This window comes from Anser cygnoides, chromosome 6 (assembly GCF_040182565.1).
Source record: "Anser cygnoides isolate HZ-2024a breed goose chromosome 6, Taihu_goose_T2T_genome, whole genome shotgun sequence".
Classification (NCBI taxonomy): Eukaryota; Metazoa; Chordata; class Aves; order Anseriformes; family Anatidae; genus Anser; species Anser cygnoides.
Window position 1 is genome coordinate 20,442,547 of NC_089878.1, and position 22,576 is coordinate 20,465,122.

At 36.0% G+C, this 22,576-nt stretch overlaps 1 protein-coding gene across 10 annotated transcripts in view; it reads right to left on the reverse strand.

The window, feature by feature from the left end:
- RAPGEF4 (Rap guanine nucleotide exchange factor 4) overlaps window positions 1-22,576 on the reverse strand; it is a 154,408-nt gene that overhangs the window by 113,292 nt on the left and 18,540 nt on the right. For 8 of the 10 annotated variants that reach the window (XM_048061613.2, XM_048061611.2, XM_013171541.3 and 5 more), the window contains one exon: window positions 18,820-18,966. In XM_048061613.2, coding sequence (XP_047917570.2) covers window positions 18,820-18,966 — 147 coding nt within the window. Of the gene's footprint in view, window positions 1-14,575; window positions 14,701-18,819; window positions 18,967-21,030; window positions 21,102-22,576 lie in introns of those variants that run through there. The other 2 variants (XM_066999265.1, XM_013171536.3) reach the window with 2 other exon arrangements.

A 22,576-nucleotide genomic window follows, 5' to 3' on the forward strand; every position in this document is an offset into this window, starting at 1 on the left:
ATTCACATGCTCAACTCTCTCATCTCAGGACAAGCATCCTAAGGAAACAGCTCTGTTCTGCTAGGAGCACTGAAGTCCACGCCATCTGTGGAAAAGCATGCTACAATAGCAAAAAAGAAATCAAGCTCCTTACATCAGAGAGGAGACAATGGTGGTAATCTTTCTGACTAGCTTCTACCAGCAAAAAGGAGCGTGGCACAGATGTGGCAAACAAAAGCGAAAACTGCTGTCAACTCATAAGGCACGATCAGCTGTATGGACACTTTCACTAAGAACTGAAACAAGGTCTGGACCCCAGGGTATCATGTAGATATTTGTTGTACTAGGGAAGTTACCCAAAATACTGAAAACTGGTATATAAGCATAGCACTGGAGCTGCTATTGCAGGTACACAGAAAGTGACCACAAAAGTATTCAATTCCACTTTAACCATACCAGTTTGGGGTATTTTTGTCCCCAGGCTCCCATTAGAAAATTGTTTTGTAACCTCGTTGCTCTGATGGTTAGAGAGAAGCTTCTACTGTACAGCCAAGCTGCATTAGTACCAACCTGTTCCTGAGCAGCACTATTTAACAGCTTCTTTCCCCTGAATGGTAGTTTTATGTATTTATAGAAGGCAATCGCATTTCCTATCAGCTGTCACATCAACAGACTAAACAAGACATGCTTTTTTAGTCTTATCATATAAAATAGACACTCCATCACCTTTACCATGGTAGTACTTCTCTGTACCTAAACCAGGCTGAGTTCACCTCTCTAAACATGGGTGAGGAGAAACAGATTATATGTTCCACTCAAGAACCTAACCACAGAACTTACGTTAGTAGACCAAACAAACTATGGTTTTAATAAGTGGTCACAAAAAAAATTTAAATCTGCTACCATCTCACCTCCAGCAACTAAAACTACAACAGCTTTATCTGTTGGAATTGTGACAAACACCAACTGGGATGCATTATATATTCCCTCTGCTATAAGGGAATTAGATGAGTCCATGAAGTAAGAATGAACATCAATCCGCATTGACTTATGTCGAGCAAAAATACGTATATAACAGTTCTGCTGTCCCACCTGCTCAACTCCCAATTATTTACCAAAACAACCTTTCTAGAGAATTGATTTGATACCACAATTTCCAGTTCTCTCTGCAAAAGTTGGTTCCATATCTATTCAGGACGGGCCAGAAAGAACTAAAAAAACATGATCTGCCCTTCCCAAGCCCTGGTCGTTTGTTTAAGTGTTACACACAAGCTATGCAAATGACACACTAATACTTCAAACATGCAAATAGATTATATGTATTTCTACAGGAAATTACTCAAGGCAACTGAGAGTGTAAAGCCAAACAAAATATCTATAATTGAAAACATGCAAGTAACTTTTAATTAAACATGATTTCTCTACTGGAAAAAAAAAAAAACAAAAAAACACATTAAAACCTTGCTAAAAGGGAATATAGCTAATTGGGAAAAAAAGAAATGAACAAAATAGTTTGCAAAGAGTGTTACTTGAGAAAAGAAAAAGCTTTTAAAAGCAGACTTTTAAATGTATTTCCAATTTATTCTCGATCCCAAGCCCACTTCAATTTCAAGCAAATAAATACATGCAGGTAAGGAAAATGCATGTTCTCAAAACTTAAGATAAGACAGCAGGGAGCTTAGTTATGCAAGTAACTGTTCTGTTTAAAATGTCAAATATTAGATTGAGACAGGCAAGAAGATTTTTGGAGGTTAAATGATCAATAATATGGTAGTTTGGGAGACATCTAAACTCTAAGAAAACCTATGCAAAAAAAAAAGATTTTTTTTAAGCCACAATCAGAGTCCCACCACAAAAAGGACACTGAGCTACTTGTGTTGCAGCCCCAGAAAAAGCACAGCAAAAGTCAACTTTCCAAAGAAGCTGAGAGTCTATGGGTTCAAGTAAGTGCTGTACATGATATATTTGGATGTTTATAGCATGTGCAACCACTCAACAATCACCAAAAACTTTCAGTAAAAATATATATATATATAATTTTTTTTCTATCTTCTCAGTTTGCATATGGAAGAAAACAAGAGGGTAAAATTAAATGCCTTGAAAAAAATTGCAACAGAAGACATAGTCTTCATGAGACGGGTTTATATGACCTATCTTTTTGCGGCTAGAAATCACAATCGCTGCATAGCAGAGCTGGACACATCTTAGGCTTTCAACAGGGAAGAACACATGAATTTACTGGGAGTCTACATAACCAGCAACAGCCTGTTCCTCCCATGGATCACTGCCATGACATGGAAAAATTATGAGAATATACTACAAGTTTCAAAAAGCCAACCCAGAGCTTGCCCGATATTTTAACCTCAGTCAGCAAATTATCCTTGGGACAATATAATGTATGAAAGGAAAAGTTCTTTTGCAACTATTCCTTATAGCAGTCCTCTATTAGCTATACCTCACCAAAAAAGAGTAACACTGACATTTTCCCCACAACCCTGCCAGCAGTACAGATCTGGCGTTAGTGACTAGAAAACCACATAATCAATAGCTTAGGGAAAATAAATCAGTAGCAACATTTTAACCCCAGGTATCCAGTTTACATTTCAAGGCACTCTCTGCAAGAGAAAACAGCAGGGACATTTCTTTCAAAAGAGAAGCTGAGATGGGATTTGAAATACAGCAATCCCTAAAAATCAGAGGAGTCTCCCAGCTGCAAACTGCACAGGCCACAATGTGGGCTACATAAGCAGCAATGACCAGGAACAAAATAGATGAGATGATATACTGTCCCATGGGCTGCAGGATGCACTTGCCAAACAGTAACAGGAAGCATAAGTCTATGTTTCACCCTTCTGAGCAGCTACAAATCAGCCTAATTTTTTCCCTTAGAACAACAGTATTACAATGAAATTGAGTTTCTCATTTTTCTCCAAATGGTTCTACAAGTCTGCCTGCATTTCAGTGGCAGTGCTGTGAAGTGTCCTCTTCCACTTCCCACACAAGATCAGACAGCAGGTTGGAGATGAAATAAAGGATGACAGTTATAAACCGACTGCCCAGCAACATAACATTGTACTTGTTTTATCTCTTGCTTTCCCTTAAAGAATCTTTGACATGCTGAATCTATCATTAAATGTATTTCTAATAGCCAAGAGAGATAAACTTAGCTTTAAAGCCTTCAAACCAGCCAGATGAAATTGATTCCTCAATTGCAAATGAGAATGCTGCATCTGTTCAATGGACAGACATGGCCTCATGGAACAACATTCAACTTCTGATAGCCCATGAGTAAAGACCATTATAAGACACGTTTTAGACCACACTTAGAAAAAAACAAACAAACGTTAGAGAAGGTCAAAACCCAGCTTGGGTAAAGAGAACAGAGAAAAAATGTTTTTGCAAAGGTAGACAGCTACCCTAGATAAAGGGATAACATGACCTATAGTGAATGTGGGATGGGTTTCTTGTTCAGAGATCAATGCCATAGAGTCGTTCAATAGATATTGTGAGATAACTTCCTCCTCCTGCAACTAAGTTTGGAATAAGTAAATCTAGACACACTAAGCGCACTGTTTCTTTCAAGCACGGGTTTCTTTTATTTTTTTTAATCATTATTACTTCTAACAAGTCTGGATTTGATTAAAAGATCTTAAGATACCTATTGCTTTCACTTTTCTGTGCAGAAAAATTTCCATGAGTTTCTGGTTCCTAGCACCACCCTCTAATCTTAATCAGTAAGGCCTGAATAAGGCAGTTTTCTCACAGCGAAGTGTGCTGCAAAAGGTGAAGGTAGTCACACACTGGTAAAAAGCCCAAAGAAGAGATGGACATGGTAATAAAGTGTTATCCAAAAAATTTAATGTTTGTTTGTTTAACATTACTGCATCTTGGAAATCAAAGCCATTGTAAGAACATATAAATGAGCAAGGAGGCCAACCACCATCAGGTTTGAGCGGGCACAGAAACAAGAGTTACTTGTTCCAGTCATGTCAGAGGGATAAGCACAACATTTATAAGCAAGCTTCCGATGAGCAAATTTGTCAGCAGGAGCTGAAAACAGAACAAAGTTGCTTAGTGTACTTTCACTTGAATATTTACAGAAGTCCTGCATAGAAGGGGATTTATAATTTCAACTAGTCAAAGTCAAATGTGCATGCTTTGAATGTTGTAGGTTCTGCAAGATGAAGTATATAATTATTATATTTCTGCTTTATCTTCCTGACCTTGATTATCTGACAGTACACAGAGAGCCACACAATTTTTGACTGAAGAATAAAATCTGCATGAAACAAACAGGCAAAGTTGGAGGTGAGTTTGGGGTCACTCCTTCCTCTGCTTTCTTGCAACATCGGCACAAAGGGATACTCCACAACCACCAGAACAGGCACATGCAGAAATGAATACTTTAGTCATGTTAAGAGTAAGCAACAGTATTTACTGTGAAGAGGATTGTTCAGTTTTATGTATCCTATTTATTTATTTAACAATGCAGATATTGATAAAGGGGCAGATTTAGCAGAGCAATAATCATGACGAGGTCAAAAAAAGCTTAAGTTGCTTTAATTTAAATGTTAGCAGATATGCCAAAGAATAATGCAATGAAGGTTGTACCATTCATACTGGGGTAAGCTTTGTCATCGGAGAGCTAGAAGTAACTCAGGAGAATAATACATCTCTGGGAGAAAAAAGGTAAGAAAAAAATAGAAATTACACATTCCTCAACGCCTTATTTTCTAATACTTCTCCTCCTTTCTTTTGAGAGTGAACTTCCCAATAAATTCTGTATACCTTTACAATACCAGAACTGTGGTAATTTTTCACTACTTTTTTCTAGTGCACATAGATAGCACAATTTACACCACTAACTTCATTTTAGTTCAGACCATATCTAGCACCAGATACTAGGGCACCTTATAACTTTTATAAACAAAAATATTTTGAAAATATTCTTCAGAAGTGAAGCAGGAAGCATCAACCCAGTTAGATCAGAGTGCTCACGAATATTGGCAACAAATGTGCAAAGCAGCAAAATGGAATTAACTGAGATTGTAGGCTTTACATGTGGGTAGTTGATGCTTTTTTTTTTTAATCACTACAATCAGTAGTGGAAGAAAGGGATGTAGTAGCTATCACATACTTGGATATCAGTAGAATATTTAATAGTGATAGCTCACCTAAAAAAATTAAAATGCCTTGGGTAAGTACTGTCATACAAATTAAAAATTAGCTAAATGAAAATAAAAGGTAATGAAACATGGCAATGCAAAAAGGAGGTGTCTAAAGAAGTACGCAAGTGCTAGTTTTTTTTTTTTTTTTTTTTTTTTTTTACTAATAGTCTCAAAGGGAGAATAAACAACTTGATAACATACTATGAAAACACTAGAAAAGGAGGTAGACATACCGGTCAAAACATGAAAATGATATCTTATGTAAGTCTCCAGAGAATTAGAAATGCTTAGAAAAAAATCCATTTGGAAAAATTCAAGGGAGACATCATTTAAGTACATCCAGTGAGTACTCTGGGAGACAATCACAAACATATGTAAAATTTTCTTTTAGAGTGATGACAAAACATAGACATGACAACTGTGTACAAGCGCGTTAAGAATATAAATAGTGAGGACAGAAAGAAGTAATCTCAGGTACATGAGAGCAGTACAGACAGAACCAAAAAATGAAGTCTCAGAGAAACAGAAATAAAGATGGCATTAAATAAAGACATTACTCTAGTTTCAAAAGAAGGGACAGAACCAGTGCTACTCTTGGAAACTGACCAGGAGGAGACATGACAGGTTTTTATTTATGCAGTTTGCTATGCTTTTACATTCAATTTCTACAATACGTAGGTGACAGCAGGCAACAGAAGCCATAGGACACGGAGCCCTTTGCTACAGGCACAACAAATTGTACTGACCATCACTGCAGTGAAATTCCTGGAACTGGACAGGTTTGGTTTAAGAACACTGTGCCTTCATGCATCCTCTTAAAAATAAGTACAGCATAATGGAAGTCCACCATCTTGTTTTAAGCCTCACAATACTTAATCTATGCTGCTGCTCTCTCACCATGCACAGCATCTAACAAGGTAAGAATATTTTCCCTCACTTCTCTTACAGAACAGTTTGTGGCTAATGCCTAGATGAGCATTGCTGGGGCAGGCAAAATGCCAAGAGTGTTTCTACTACACAACTGCCAAAAGGCAGCACATTCATGGCCAGAATGCAACACGTGCCCTGCTTAGAATTTGAAAATTAAACATGCAACATTATGAGATTTTTCATTTCTATAGCATCAAAACTTCCACACGTTTGCGTTTATTTTCAGTGTTGAGCAATCTGATTCTGGGGAGAGTCACATGAGCACCTCGTGCAGCAAACTCTACTTGCACAAAAAGGGCATTCAAAAGTGTTCACTTAAAGAACACATCTGATAAAAAGATAGCATTCATTATTAACAGCTCTCAAAATAAGAGTTGCTTTTTCCTTCTGTAAGAAGCTCTTTAGCATATCAAGTAATTTTCATTTGTACATATGGCAACAGTATTATCAGATAATGAAGATATGTGTATGTAGACTGAAACAAAGAAGATAAAGTTCTAGCAATAAAGATATACTTAAAAAGAAAAATCGACGGAAATGTTAGTTGGCAGGGATAGAAGAAAACTACTAAAGCTTTGCATTAGATAGGCATAGGGAACAGTCAGCAGTCAATCATGGTCAAGAATCTATTTCACTCTAGACATTTGGTATTATTTTTACGTATCCATACCATCATAAATGGTAAACTATGCCTTTGTTCTACAACCCGTCAGTGGAATAGGCAGCTAAAAAGTACCTCTCCATCTCTGTGAAGACTACTTGCAACAGAGCTGGGGTTGTTTCTTGGGGGTCTGCTGTCTTCTCACATTAAAAAGCATAGTTTGTTGCACACTAATAGTAGAATGAATTATTTTGTTAAAGGATGAGGGAAAATATAATTTGTGGTCTGCTTCTGGATAACACAACCTGTCATTACATTTTATTCATTACAGATTAACTCAATTCTCATCTAAAGACATTGTCCTGTTAATGGATACGAGGAAAGGTAATTCACCTACCATTCCGTAATGATACTTGGATTAACAGTATGGATGCCCCTGTAATATTAATTCCTTACAGAATTTCTCTGGCAGTAAAATCTGTATTCCTAGCATTCCTACAGCTTAGAGCATTTCCAGAACTTCCTTGCAGGGTGCCTTGCAGCACTACAGAATGTGAGAGTACAAAGCTGACAACAATTCAAGTATCAATACTTGTGGACTGGCTGGTAGCATGCATCATTATCTGAAGTAATATCAAAAAGCTCTTCAGAAAGTTTAAAAGACAGAAGAATCCTCCTCCTGTTGTTAAAACAGGAAAAGTCTGTCTCAGAATAAAATGAGACAGTACATTTTGTTTATGAGATCAGATGGAAGTAACACACTCTATAAGGAAATTCCATATGGCAGACGTGCGTAAACACAGACAACCTGCAGAATCAGAGTTCTGTTGTGAACTTCTGTGGTAGTCTCAAAGTAATCTTTTGACCATACCGCTGCAACAGCAGTGGTAAATTCTCCAACTACTACCTGCTCAGATTGATGTGTATCTCTTTGAAAAAAAGCATTATGTAAAATGGTACTTTTAGTAATCAAAGATACTATACTGTCAGTGTATTCAGACGTATCTACATTATTGTCTGCACTTTTACTACAATTTTACTCCTTTTAGGTCTGCAGAGCCAATGTACTAAGAAACACTAAGTAATGGTATAATTCTCATCAATGGTGCAAGAAATATTACCTAGCTGCTTGGTGATCCCTGGTTATCTAATGTGATCTAAATGTCACAGATAAGCCTAAGGAGAAATAGCCAATGAACTCTTTACTGGAGATCAACAGAACTGGCATTAAATACTAGCAGGATCAAAAGTAATGAACGCAGAAAGAGAAACCACATTCTCCAATGTATGGAAGAGGAGCATACCAGAACACTGCCTGAGAAATAAATGATAGAAAGGAAAAACGACCTTTGAAAGACATTCCTTGCTTTTAGAGAGGGTACAGGCTCAGAGGGTATTGGCAGAAAGGAAGAAGGGAAAAAATAAGCCTGTACTGAGCTTTTAATCTTCCCCTAATTGTACTGAGAGTCTCCAGCATTATCCCCAGAGAGAATTAAACATAAAAGCCTAAGTAACTCAAACAAGTTCCCTTACAACTCAGTCCTTTAAGAACAGTATGATTTCTCTGACGGACTCACTTTCTCAAAGACCAGGTCATACAAAAATCACGTTGCGTGGCATATTTCTATTACACTAAAACAAAACAATGATACTCCGTCTGTTTCCACTAACCTGTACTCCGGTTTGGGGAAAATTAACAGAATAAAGCTTGTCTAAGTATTTCAGAAAATGAAGTGGTTAATACTTCAAGAAAATATTTTGTGTTGGTTGTCAGAAAAGATATTTTTCAAAGGTCAAGAGAGAGGTGGAATACAAAATTAAATAGAAATTACTCAGGAAATGGTCAGAGGTTAAAATGTAAGCAAGCTTAATTATATCAGTAAGTACTAAATGCAGAATGGCAAGATTCAATTTTAAATGCTGATTATGCTCCACCCTCAAACAAATGGTATACAAGCCTGGCTGAGACCTAAGTATTGTGTCTGGAAGGACAAGAAAATTTTATCAATGTAACTTAAAATGAACAAAAGCAAAGTTATACCAGAAGATATTTAGGGTGTAAACTTCCATTTGTGAGTTTCAGTTTTAACTTCTTCATTTGCAATTTAACTGAGAAGCTATTTTAAGCAGAGTTCAGGGGAAATGCACACTAGTGGCATTATCTAATCAAGCATGAGATGAAGGAAAAAGGAATAAAGCTTTCAGCATCACACCATGCTGATGGTATGAATTCACACCTCCTGATAAACCACTGATTTCAACAACATCCCGAAACAGAAATATTAAATAAAAACATGAACTCTGTGAACATCCACTTCATTACAAAGTATAAAAATACAGGGATTATATGCACTAGAGGGCCACCATATCTTATTATGTGCTGTTCTTAAATATTTATGGCATAAACAACCACTCACTGAAATAAATAAATATATCCATGAACAGCTTGTTCCATAAATCCCCATGAGATTTAAACGTTTAAGAGGACCTGCAAGGCCCTCAGGGCACGTTTCAGGCCTGATACTTTCACACTGCCGGTGAACAGACTTCTAGGAATTTTGTTACTCATGGAACTAATGGAATAACAGCAACGCACGCTAAACCTGTGAACTGTAAGCACTCAAGTTCCAAGACTCAGACTGAAACAAGGATCGATTCAAGAGCAGACATAAATTTTATTATTAATCCCTTTCTCCTCTTGATTTCTGTGAGTGGCCACAACCAGCACAGATGACAGGCTGGATCCTGTAATTCTTACTTTCTGACAAGGGAAATATTCCACATTCAGTCCACAGTGCTTTGTATTTTCATCAAGTATACCTCTGGGATGAGTAGAGTTTGTAAGCCTTTGATACAACTTACCTCAGTACAACTATTGGGTTGACCACTTTGTGAAGCACCCCCGAGCTATTAAACCGTGAAATAATCCGAGAGATTCCAGGCTCATGCTCTCATGTCACGTCAGCTATAGTAGTGGGTAGAAACTGCCACAGAAGGGAAGAGGGTAAAGAGGACTTACACCTAACACCAGCAGCCTGTGCTGCATACTGTACAAGGAGAAGAAAGAAATTACTACTTACCTGGGTTGAAATCCCAAAGCACTCATTGACTTCAGTAAGGTAGGATTTCACCATGGATGAAAAGAAGGGAGGAACTGGGCTAAGGGAAAGGGCAAATGCTGAACCTTACAACTCTGACTCCGACCAGGAAAAGGAAAGACATCTATTAGAAGTGCCCTAAAGTAAACATAGGGCAGTTTTTTTTTTGAGCGTATTTATTAATCCATATACCTAATAAATTGACTTCTTTTGGTCTTGGTTGTAGCTTGTTTTGAGTTTTAAGGTATTGAATGCTCATTCAAGCGAATGTTTCCTTAAGGAAGGAGGAATTCATATTGTGCTAAGTGAGTCTTATAAGTCATATTGTTCTTGCTACATAAGAACGAACATTTTTACAACATTTTCACAAAATATTTTAATAAACTACACTCTACACTGTCAGGAAAAAGAAAATAATAAAATAATTGTCTTGCTATCAGTGTGTGCTAATCTGCAAAAGATCTTCCACTGCCACAGATCTTATTGTCATAGATCCTTTTTTTATTATTATTCAAATGCTAGCAGGTTTAAGGTAATGGATTTTTAAAACATCAATGTTAAAACATATCCATTGATCTAATAAATGGTATCACATTATTTGCCTTACCCATTATATAACACAGGCAGAAAGCACCCATTCAAATGCAGCATGCAAGCATGCATTCTAGAGAAATGCCTTGGAGGAACACACAACCATATCCATTGCTGTGAAGCAACATAAACAACAAAACTCATTGCTAAAAGGAAGCTTCTAAGGGATTGCTATTTTTCTGAAGAACTCGAAGGAACCAAAATAAATACCATAGATACCTCATGATAGGTGACAATTAACCTTTTGTGTAAGGAAGAAAAAGGAGGTCTCATTTGAAAAGAAAAGGAGGACTGAGATGAGACTGACCAGAAGATCAGAAAGGGTCAATCTGCAAAACCATCTCATCCACATCAACCTCACAGTTGAATAAAGGAACAGACTGTGTCAAATTCAAAGGTTTAGAAGCGTAGCCAAAGCCTTATGCATTTGACCAGTTTGGTATTCATTTCAAAGGCAACAAAGGACCCCGCCAACCACAAATGCAGTTAAAACCAAAGCTCCAGACAATTTGACACAGAAGTTTGACAAGTTGAAGATGAATTTAATGCAGTAATATACACACACACTATGTAGAGATGGTAGATTATACACACACACACCTACAAAGACAACTCTGTTACACATTTTATCTGTGAAAGATAAGAATGAGACACATATTTGATAGTTAAAATGTGTGTTTAGAAAAAAAAAGACTTTCATGAGCTTCAAATGTTCTGATTCTTCTGAAAGACATTTTGCCTAATAAGAATGAACTAATGAAAGCCCAGAAGTTTGCTCCCTGAAAAAATATTCATAGGCTTCCAGTTGTGTTTTGCAATATATGTTTTTTCCCATTTAGCACATCATGCTTAGAGATACTGCATTTAATAATACAATCTGCTGAGGATGAAAAGCACTTGCTTTGCTAATAAAAAAGCTGGTTATAGAAAATGCAAGTTTGGCAGTAAAGCTTCCAAGAAAAAAAAAAAAAAAAAAACGCAGCCTCAAAAACATCTGCAGCATTTAAGCGTATACATTCCAGTTTGTCAGATGGTCTTCTGTAATTTAAGTATTTTAGGAACTAATCAAAATATTTTTTCTTGAAAACTGGATGAATCCATTATTTTTTAACTTTACCTCTAACCATGATAAAATGTGAGAAAAACAATAAAGGCATTATTTAACAGGGAGACTAACATGCTTATTGGATTTTTCTGTTTCTTTTTTTCCCCCCAAGAATGAACCTCAAAAAGAGTCAAGCTTTCTGCAATATAATTTAAGACTCTTTGAAGTGCTAATACACACAAACATTTACAGGGGCTGTAAATAGGAATAATAATATATTTTTGCACAGTGTCTGGCACAATAGTATTCACAAGGGGCTTCAAACTGATGGGCTTTACTACAGCGACACAGAATTGCATCTAAGAGAAACACCACACTAGTTAAGGTCAAGAGAAATCAGCTCCACAAAGCCTTAATCCATCTTCTTATAGTAATCAGTGATATAGCCACAAAACGTTGCTATTGAAATAGCATTGAACTGGAATAAACTGGGAAGCTGGGGTGCAAATGGACCATAGGAATAACATGCAAGAACAAGCATCAGGAAAGTTTGTTGCAGAGAGACACGAAGGACCAGACCTTTCTAATCAACTTGTTATTATTCAATCTTTTCTGTGGCTTAAGGGGTAGCTTGAGTGCCCAATCTGGCACCTTAAATGAAGGACAAGGACAAAGAAAGAGAAACCTGCAAAGTTCAAACCAACTGGATCCCTTGATCTTTTACAGAAATTGTGCCTGATGGATGATATTGAATAACGTACCTGATTGTCTGCTTTATTTCAGATAATGTGCTGTGCTGTTATTACAAACTTTTTGGTCATAATGCCAAAAAAGAACACATTACAGAAAGAGTCTTCTCAAAAGACTTGTACGTTTCCATCAGTGCTTATCACACCAAGGAAAATCAGGTTACCAAAGTGAAAAAATCAAGGCTAATTCCCAGTCATGTTTCTCCACCATCAACAGCCAGGAAGGTTACTTTACAAGATAGTCATAGAAAAGTGTTCACAGAAATCTGCATTTTTTGTAAGATTAAGTAATTCACATACCCAAATAAAAGTCACTGTTTTGATATGCTGACTAATATTGCTGTTCTGATGTAAATCTGACTACTGATAATAGAATGCCATTCCATATTCATTTAAATCTGCTCTTCCAGACAAACCATTGCTTGTTAATATTCGAAATGTTTGACAAAGGAAAACAAAAGAGAAGATCCTAAAAGCTTATTAGAAAAGTAGCCAAAACCAATGTAACAACAGTACTAGAGGCCAGGCTCTGCTCCCACTTAGCTCCATGTGTATCAAAGCAATTCCACTGTATTCACTTGAAATATGCTCACTTTGCAACAGCAAAACCAGGTTTGCAATCTGGCACTTTATCTTGATATAACAACAACCTTGGAAACTTTTCCTGCTACTCGTTTCTATGTTTTCATCAATATTAACACAGAAGGTATGAAGGTGGAATGTTAGTTACTTACAAAGCTTTGTTCACAGTCTTGCCAGTTCTGTGTTTACTGTCATATTCTAAAGCTAAGGGGGAGGACTTTTTATATTCCTCCTCCTTCCATGTGTTAGTCTAGGAAAAAAAATCTACCTGCCTATCATCACTTCATTTTTCAATGTCTCTCACACTGGCTGTTTCTCTGCATACAAATTTGAATTCCTCTTCAGCTGAAGATTTGCAGACAGCACAAGGCAACAAATTCCACACACCTGAGTCCTTTCACATCTTTCTTCTATGTTGCAATCTGTATCTGATACCATGGAATAGTTCTTCCTTATTCTGACATGAAAATTTGAGAGGTTGCTGAATGCAGTATTCTAGCCATAATCTAAAGGTAGGCTACTACAATTTGATCACTTTTACATTTCTGAAACAAAACCACATTAGAGAGACAAATCATCAAGGTAGAATTTGAGCCATCAATGAGAATGTGACAAGAAGCAGGTAAATACAGCTGCAGGTTCCACAACCACCTTTTCATACTTTTCTGAGTCTCCAAGCATTTTGCTATTTTATATCACATGATCGTCCTTCCTGTAAGGCTAAATAGTCTTCTTTTTATTAACTATAATTTTATGTCTCTCCTATACTCACCTATGGAAAATCAGTAAATCACTGCAAAGACTTCTGCAACTGATTACAGTACAATAAACTGACCAAGCAGTATACCATAAATCAACCTGATAGATTTATGTCCAGCCATCTAAACTATCTGATTCTTTCTTTGATCCCCCCCCCTCTTTTCCAGTATTTCATTTCTCAGACTAAACCTAATCTCTCAGTTAATGAACCAGAAAGAATTTCTGATATGGACTAGTCAATGGCGAAAAAGTGCATTAGAAAGTACTGACATCTACATGAGATTCCTAGTACTCCTCAAAAACACCCAAGCGTTCAGAAATCTACCAGACAGAGAAGCGAGAACGTTGTCCTGTAATAGTATAACATGTATTTTCAGTAGCTAAAGGCAAGGGAAAGGCTGCCTCTCTGAAATGCTGCCTACTGTGTTACACTGCAAAATATCTACATGCAATTCAGTAACGTACTTTGATAAATAATGTACTTACAGCACAAACAGGTGAAAAGAACTGAAAAAAATCCTTCTATGTTCATTTTCATTAATGTATTTTTACAGTGTCTTCATAATTCCTACTGCAATAATCCTGACACATAAAATGAAGCATAAGACTACTTTGTACCTTGAGATAAGGCAAAAGATTAGATACACCTTCAAAAGACAAACATGAAAATTACGTGAAAATCCACTGAGAGCTGTGGCCTTGATTCTGATGAACATAAACCTTATTCAGAAGTCACACTGAACACTATTACATTCAAGTCAGCATGCCATTTCATACATATATTTCCTAAAGAGCATTCCATTGAAGCTATATGCAAAACTTATTCCATTTTGACAGAGGATCTGTTCTTAAAATAGCTCACAGAAAACTAACATTCAGTGTTCAGAAAATAAAGACAGTAAGAAAGCAGGTTTCCCCCAAAGATACAATTTCAGAGCAGTGAAGTCTGTTGAGGGCTGAATCTGAATTATCATCAGATGGACAAAAGCAGGAAGCAAGTTATGATACTGTTTACCAGACAAGATGTGTAAATGCTGATGAACATGAATAAAAATTAAAATATTCCTTCTGACCTTACAGGGGCAAGATTCCCTCTCTCCAAAGTTACTGCATACCGAAGTAATAGCTGCTCTTCATTTAGTCAAGATCAAATGTTTCTCAAAGCATGTTCAGTAACTTCTAACATAATCTTATTCCACACAAAAGGAAATTGGTTATTTGTGTGTTATCCAAGGAAGGCTGAGTAATTCACTGTGGTAGGAAAGACCTCTAAAAATAAGTCACCTCTCAGCAGATTCACTCCCTTCCTGTCTGGGCTTCAATAACTTTGCAACTGCGTGAAAGGACAAAACTTGAGGATGAACTACAGAGAACTTCTGTAACAATAACACTGCTCAAATACATCCATTTTGCTCCCGGTCTGTCTAAAAGAATCCAACTATTGGAGGGTGGAGCGAGACAGTTATCCATCAGGATGTGCGTGACTAAAGATCCTCGGGTGTAGCCTTCTGCTTTTATGTTTATTTTTGGATGCATTTTCCCTTGTGGTTTAAACCAGCTTTGGGGCAAGGTAGATAGTACCACGCTAACTCAGTGATGTTAAAGAGGGATAGCAAGTTCTTGTCAACGCAAACAGCACCTTTTCCCACGCATTCTTGGAGTACCATGGAAGTCTTATAATAGCCGTGAAAAACTTTCTTCATGGTTGTTAGTAATCCTCCGAGATGAAGACCAGGGACAATTGGTGCACGAAGATATGACACCAGTGATTCCCATATATGACACCAGTGATTCCCATAACCTCCTAGAGCTTCTTCATCAGGGGACAGTGTTCAGCTGTGTGAAAGCCTAACCACAGATTTTATCACCTCCAATCTGCTCTAGAAGCTTGGGGATAGAAAACAAGTCTCCAAGGATGAGTAAGCTAAGTTCAACAGATGTTCCTGAACAGGATGCTACTTCAATGGATACAGTCATTAGAGAAAAGACTGGGCCATTTTAACTGGTAATTGCTGTTATCAGGACGATATTATTTGTTTTGACTGGCATTCCCTGACTGTTAAAGAGGGAGATAGTAGAAAATCATTCAGTGAGCCCTTTACAGAAAATGTGGTTTGCGTATTACAGAAAGCAGCTTATTATGCTTTTGATAAAGAATATCCTATCTTTTCCTCAAAAAGTATTAAAATTTATAAAATTGACAGAAGAAAAGTGATAAATTCTGTTTAGAAGTAGCAATCTCTTTCTTTCAGATACAGACACAACTGTAATTGTACTCAAAGAAAATCACTTGCTATATTTTGTGCATTAAATGTGTTAATAAGCCACATCTGGTCTGTGAAACATACCAATACCATTGTTTCTTAGAGGAATACAGCTAAAACTGAAAAGCTTAGTTTCCCATTTTAAAAACTGCAGAAATAACTGTATTGTGGATTTACAGATTTAGAGATTCTGAGACTTCCTTCAGAAGTTCTAAAAAAGTAAGTATATCTTTCTCTCAAAATCTAGTTTTATAACTTACACTAAAAGCTTCATAAGCAATATGAATGCAGATTTACTTGTCTTCCAAAGAACAGCCTAGATTTGTGATAGCAAAAAACATTTGTTGTGTCAACTTAATCAGTAGGTCTCAGTGTAAACAAATTTTTAGTATAGAAGAAGATAGTTCATAGCCCTTAGTCCCATAATTTAGGGTTATTTGCACACTAAATGAATGTCAATACTGAATCAATGTATACGGGTTCATTTTCCAATATTATATACACCACCTAAAAATCAAACAATTTAAAAAATTGTGTTTTCAGAATTTACATGCATTGTTCTGGTATGCCAAAAATCTGTGATCAACAGTTTTCATTTGTTCTTTCCCTCAAATAAAGGGAAATTTTGTGGAACAAAAAACGAGCAAAAAAACCCACCCTTAATCATATTAGATGTATTTTTTGCATTTTTATTATAATCATAAAAATCATAATTCCTAAAAGTAGTAACCATTTTAAGAATTACAGCTCTACTTGCTTATTTAGGTTGATCTGTAGTACTACAGTACTATATTTATTCAGAATTATTCAGCAATTTCTTTATGGAGAAACTACTTTTTCTAGAATTAAATTATATGGACTTTGTCAAAGCAAGTATGTATGAATCTCTGCATAAGGCACGCTGAACAACATACAATTCATAACATAAAATCTTCCCTGAAGAAAAAGATTTACTTTTGAGATGATAATAAGGATAAGAACATACTACCGCCACTGCTCGTATTGCTAGTATATTTGGGGGTGAATTATCTTAAATATTTTTTCTGCCTGTTGTAAATACACTCCATTTATCATACCTGAGGTGCAGTTTATGTAGACCTTAGGATTAGTAGATTACAAGGAGACAAATATTACCTTGAAAAGAAAAAAAGTGAATGACTTCATTCTACCTCAGTCTAACCAACAAAGCTATTTTTGTTAGGATAATTTTGCATTCTCACTAAGAGACTCAAAGAAACCACACCAAAATATATCAAAGAATACACTGCAAAACAAAAAGCAAAGCAGCACCAAAAACTAAACTGTGGTCTGTGACCGACATCTGCAGCACCTGTGACATGCTCTACTACAAAATTTCATAAAATCTGAGATATACCAAGTGTGTGCTAAAGCTCCCTATGAAAGCATCCAATACTTTCAACATGTGACCTTTGTATTATCATCATCTAAAAATTCAGCAAAATAAACAAAATTATTAGAAGTAACAGTGTATTAGTTATTACAGAGCAAATGACATAGGCATTTCTGTTTTAAAAAAATAAGTATACTTTAAAATTCTAAATTTTAAAGATGGGAACTTAACCTAGACTCTCCCAATATTTCTGATAGGAGACCGACAATCTCTGAATTGTTAGCCAAAAAGTCATATACATATCAGAAAGAGATTTGCTAATACCACTTCAAAGTGAATTTAAAGGAAATTTTTTTAAATTATTATTTATTTTTTATTTGAAAAACCTACAATTGGATTTATTATCCTACATCGTGAGCTTCTAAAGCACTATCTACATTAAAATTTTCTGACCACTAGCAAAAGTTGCATATGTTAAAACAGATTAAACTACTTGCATATTTCATCTTGTAATGCCACGGTGAAAAATCATAACGTAGCCGCTGCAGAAATAAAAGTATGAACTACAGAAAAATATTGCATTGTAAATTCCTTCAAATTTGGTATGTGACTGTACTAATATTTTTTCTTTTTACCTGCAGATATTGACCAAAAAGAAGTACAAATTGTAGCTACGCAGCTCACAGAATAAATCTTATATTGTCACGCAATGGCAAGCATGTTTCATGAATGCATCCATCTTTCACAGGTAAGTCATGCTGCAACATTAACTATGTTCAAGGCAACATATTTGCAGATAGGTGATACTAGTCAGTCAGTGTAGCTAGTTGCGAGTTTGATTTTCTTTCTGATAGCATTACTTTAGTACCACTTTACCACACTTATTTGGAGTATGTTTCTTTTTCCTCAGGAAAAGAGAAAACAGATATAGATATATCTATATAGTTAGCATCGCCAGATTTTCAAATTCAAGACACTGTTCTACCATCCTACAGTTCTATGCAACACCTAAATTTGTGCTGCTGCCACTTAACCAAGCTGGCAGTACAAGTACCATACAGCGCAGGCCAGGCCAACAGGGTGCCTTCTAATACCCTGAACGCTTTCCAGGCAAGAGCAATGCTTACAAAAACACAAACTAATTGAAGTCCAGTAACTTAGCGTGGTAGCATATTAATGGAGTCTTCTCTACACAAATACCAAAGTACACACAGACTATGGGATGAAGAATCTCAGCCATATGTTCTCCAGAAACAAAAGTTTTAAGGGAATTCACGTTACCAGTAACTTATTTTAAATGATCTTTGTCCATCTGCTAATTTCAAACCCCTTACAGCTGCTGCTGAGACAGGAGTAAATGAGAGTAATTTAAAACATCAGAGTATTGTAAAGGTAAACTCCCCATGTAAATGCATGCAACAAAAGCAAGTTTGAGGGTAAATACAGCACCTGCAGTATACAGGTGAAATTTCTGGTGAAATTTATATAAGTTATTTCATTAGAAGAAATAAAGTAGAAGAAGCCTGCAAGAAAGCAATACAGAAGTATGGAATCATAGAGAATATGAATCACTAGAAAGAAGTAAACACGTTTTCCTTTTTGTCCAAACTAATTAAAAAGAATTATTCCTTTGCTTAGGCTACAAATGAGCTTATATTTCGTTATTTTTTCTTATATAAACTGCAAGTAAACCTGAATTTACCTCCCAAAGTGCTTTGAAGTCCTTCTGCTCAATTCGAAGGAGCTCGCTGTATTCTCTGGTAACAATGGTAGCATGGCGAGGAGTGTTATCCAGAATGGACTCTCCAAAGGCAGTTCCTATTCCCAAAGTGCATATTGTTACAGCATCCTTTAATTAAAAAGGAAAGGACATGTTAAGTATTCCAGCATTTCTTATAAGAGTCTTTATGTCACATTTGCTAATGGTGCTACCTTAAGATTCTTTGGCAATTTTCTTTTTAAAAAGTTAAGAGTACCAAAACCATAGGAAATAAACAAAAGCCCACAATATGCTAATTAACAGCAAAGGAAGCCTCAGTGCGGAAGCAAGTGACCATCATTCAGATTAGACCTATCTTGCTGCAAAGCAGAGGGCACAAGAGTCACCCTCACCTTTGGAAGAGAGTTATGACCTCCGTTCATCTATAAAGACTGCTGTAATGATGAAATCCATTAGAAATGTCAGAGGTGATCAGAAGATAACTAGCATTAGAAAAGCAATCTTGGAATATAAATTTCTGCCCTATATAAGTTATCCTCATCAAAAAGAAAATCTGAGTGTTACGTCTCTTAGTAAACTTAATTTTCAGTTATAATATTCTCTCGTATTTATAATGCATTTGTCCATTGACTAAAAAAAAAAATTAAGTTAATTTCACATAATTCAGATATTTCATGTAAACTTTTAACTCCAAAACAACCTGGAATAAGTCTAGATTAATTGTGATGGTCCCCAGCATGCAGCACAGTACACTTCAAAAAGGTCTATATGAACACATGCCATTAATGTGATGGAAAAGATGTCTGATTCAAACCCTGTTGGCCAGGAGCTCCTCTTTGACAGTTCCAATACAAATTATGAGCTACAGCAGAAATAAATAAGTAAATAAATAGACTGATAGAAATTAAGTATCTTGCTGAATCAAGATTTTTAGATTCATGTCCTATTTTAGGCTTAGAAGTTGCTATGCTCCTGAGCAGTGGCTTGTATCTCAACATTTACTTAAGTCTCTTTCTAAGCTGGACCTTAACTGATCATCTTCTGAGTAAATTAAAAATAAAAATAGTAACAGTACTAAAAATTTACACAGAAGCGAGTCACAGTTTACTAAGGAAATTATACGTGCACATAGATAAATGCATAAACATATAAAAACACATGCTAATTTTACTTGACACAACATCAGAAATATAGTTTAATTTAATTCTAAAATGTAAGATTCGTAAAAAGGCTACAAAAATAAAGCAAAATTTTGTCATCCCATGCAGTCCTTCCTTGTGGCTGATAATCCAGGAGAGATGCATGAACATATTTCAGCATCATTTTCTGTGTTTAAAATCACATTGTTTTCCTTTCATGCATCTAATAAGTGGTAATAGGCAAATGTTATTAAGATCAAGTTAGTAGCTTTATAATTGCATTACAAAGACAAATGCCCATAATAGTCCAGTTCCCTGAACCATAGAAAATTGCTTTTGCACAGATATTACCATATAAAACTGTGTGTTCAGGAAAACAAAATCAATTACATTTTAGAGAAGATCTAGGAAGAATTTACCAACTGTCAGAAATATACTTGCAAGGAAGACAAATATGAACAGGCACTGTTTGAAAAAAGAATATTTGGGAATGAGTGCCCAAGAAACGTATGTCTCTACAAACAGCCTACAATACAGGCCATACACTAAAATGGTGCTTTAAGAAGCTTTGCATTCAGACCTGAACCACTATATGCGTGCTACTTTACTGAAAATTGCACTCAAAGGATCTACAAAGAAAACGTCTCTACTGCTCATGTCAAATTTGATATCCAGGTCTCCAATATATTATACTCAACTTTATTTAGAAAGTTCAGATAAAAGATCTCTGTTTAGGGCTGAATAACCAAACAGTCTAGCAGAAAAAAGAAACCTTTCCATTAGGTGGATTAGAAGCAATAATTACATCTTTAAACTTCTTTCTCACTCCTTTTCCCCTTGCTCCCCCAAAGAAACTCTCTAGAAACTTTTCACTTTTTTGATCCTTTACAACCTTAGAGAATATATTTTTAAAAACAGAATAGAGAAGAAGAGCAGAGGAAAGGTGTTAGTAAAGGAACCACTTTCTAAGGGAAAGTCTGATGAGGCAGCTGTTCAGCCTTAGAAATAAATTAACATTGTGGGGTATTAGGTCAAGGAGATGGAATGGTCCTACCTATCTTCATTAAAGAAAAGTCCAGGCTTCTATCAAGTGAAAGTTTTTTCTCTTTTTTTATTTTTTTCTTTCCTCCCCCAGCCATCATTGCTCTCCATATAGATGTAGTTTCTCAGCTAGCTAAGGAGCAAGTCCATCTACCTTCTTCAAGACTTCAGAGCCCTATCTTCTCTCTGCCCTCAATTTATACATCTCCAGCCTCCTAGGGAATCAGGTGTGCATTTCCTATTATGTCTGTTAACCTTACACTCAAGAATCTCCTGCTGTTCAATGTAGACTTCAGGAGGATTGCTGGCAGCTCAAAACTCAGTTTGCTGTTCCCCTCTGCCATCCCAGAAGCAGCAGGGGGTTCTAGCTGCTGGTAACCAGCTAAAATCCACACAGCTATTTAAAAGGCAGTATTAAAGACTTAAAATAGAAGAGATTGTTTCCATTGCTATCTGTCCTCTGAGCACACTATAGGAATGGTAGCGTTCAAATCAGACTGTTTGTGCATTCAGTTGCGCTGCCTGTCAGTGACAGATGAGAGACATGCAGTGAAAGAGTTGTTAAATGCCCCCCTCTCCCCCAGTCAATCTAAAACATTATTGAATTTGTCAGCGCAAACTATGGATAAGAATCAGAAATTCAAGGTTCTGCACTATTCCTTCCCCCATCATAAGAGACATCCCTGCATGCTCCTCCCTGACTTGTGACACTATTTTCCAACCTGGCATACAGAATTTTTGTGCTCTGGGTGAACAAAGTCATGGTGTCAGAGAGAAAAAAAGAAAATATGAAAGAAATTACCTTTGTTAGGAAGAAAGAGATTGGGTATTTTTCTTTGATATTTAAGTTTATTCAATATTTTAAGTTATAAAATTACTAAAATATTATATAAATATATAAATTATTTATTTTTATTATTTATTACATAAAATTATTAAAATATTTAAGTTTATTCAATATTTTGAATAAGGGAGTTGATGAGTCTGCTTTACTTTTATTTCATCATTTTCCCATACTTTGCACCTTCATCTCACTGCTGCATCTGTGTCCCTCAAGGACTCCATACCATCTCCATTATTAATTAAAAATCTGCAAAAGATAGCATTTTGGAAATTTGTGTACTATTACTTTGACACAGCTCAGCTTGTCCTTAGCAAAAATTTCCTTTCATAACAGAGAAACCAAAGGATCCATGTGAAAGTAAATTCTCTCTTCTATGAAGTGATTTTCTTGCTCCATTACCTCCACTGGAATATGTTTCAGTCATCATTCAGAAAGGAAATCCTTATCAAACTACTTTTAAAGATAACACAGCAATATCCTTCCACACTAGAATTGCAGTTTGACAACATATGTTAGGCCATCATCTTTACAAAAGACAAGGTGATCTACTTAAAGGAGACATTACACTCCAAGAAAGATTGTAAACAAGTTCTCTTCTGGTTCCTAATTAAAATATTTACAGATCAGATTAACTATACTATAATAGCATTAATTATTTCCACACATTCCCATCTGATTCTGTAAAAGGTACCTGTAATGTCTTGGCCTTTTTCCT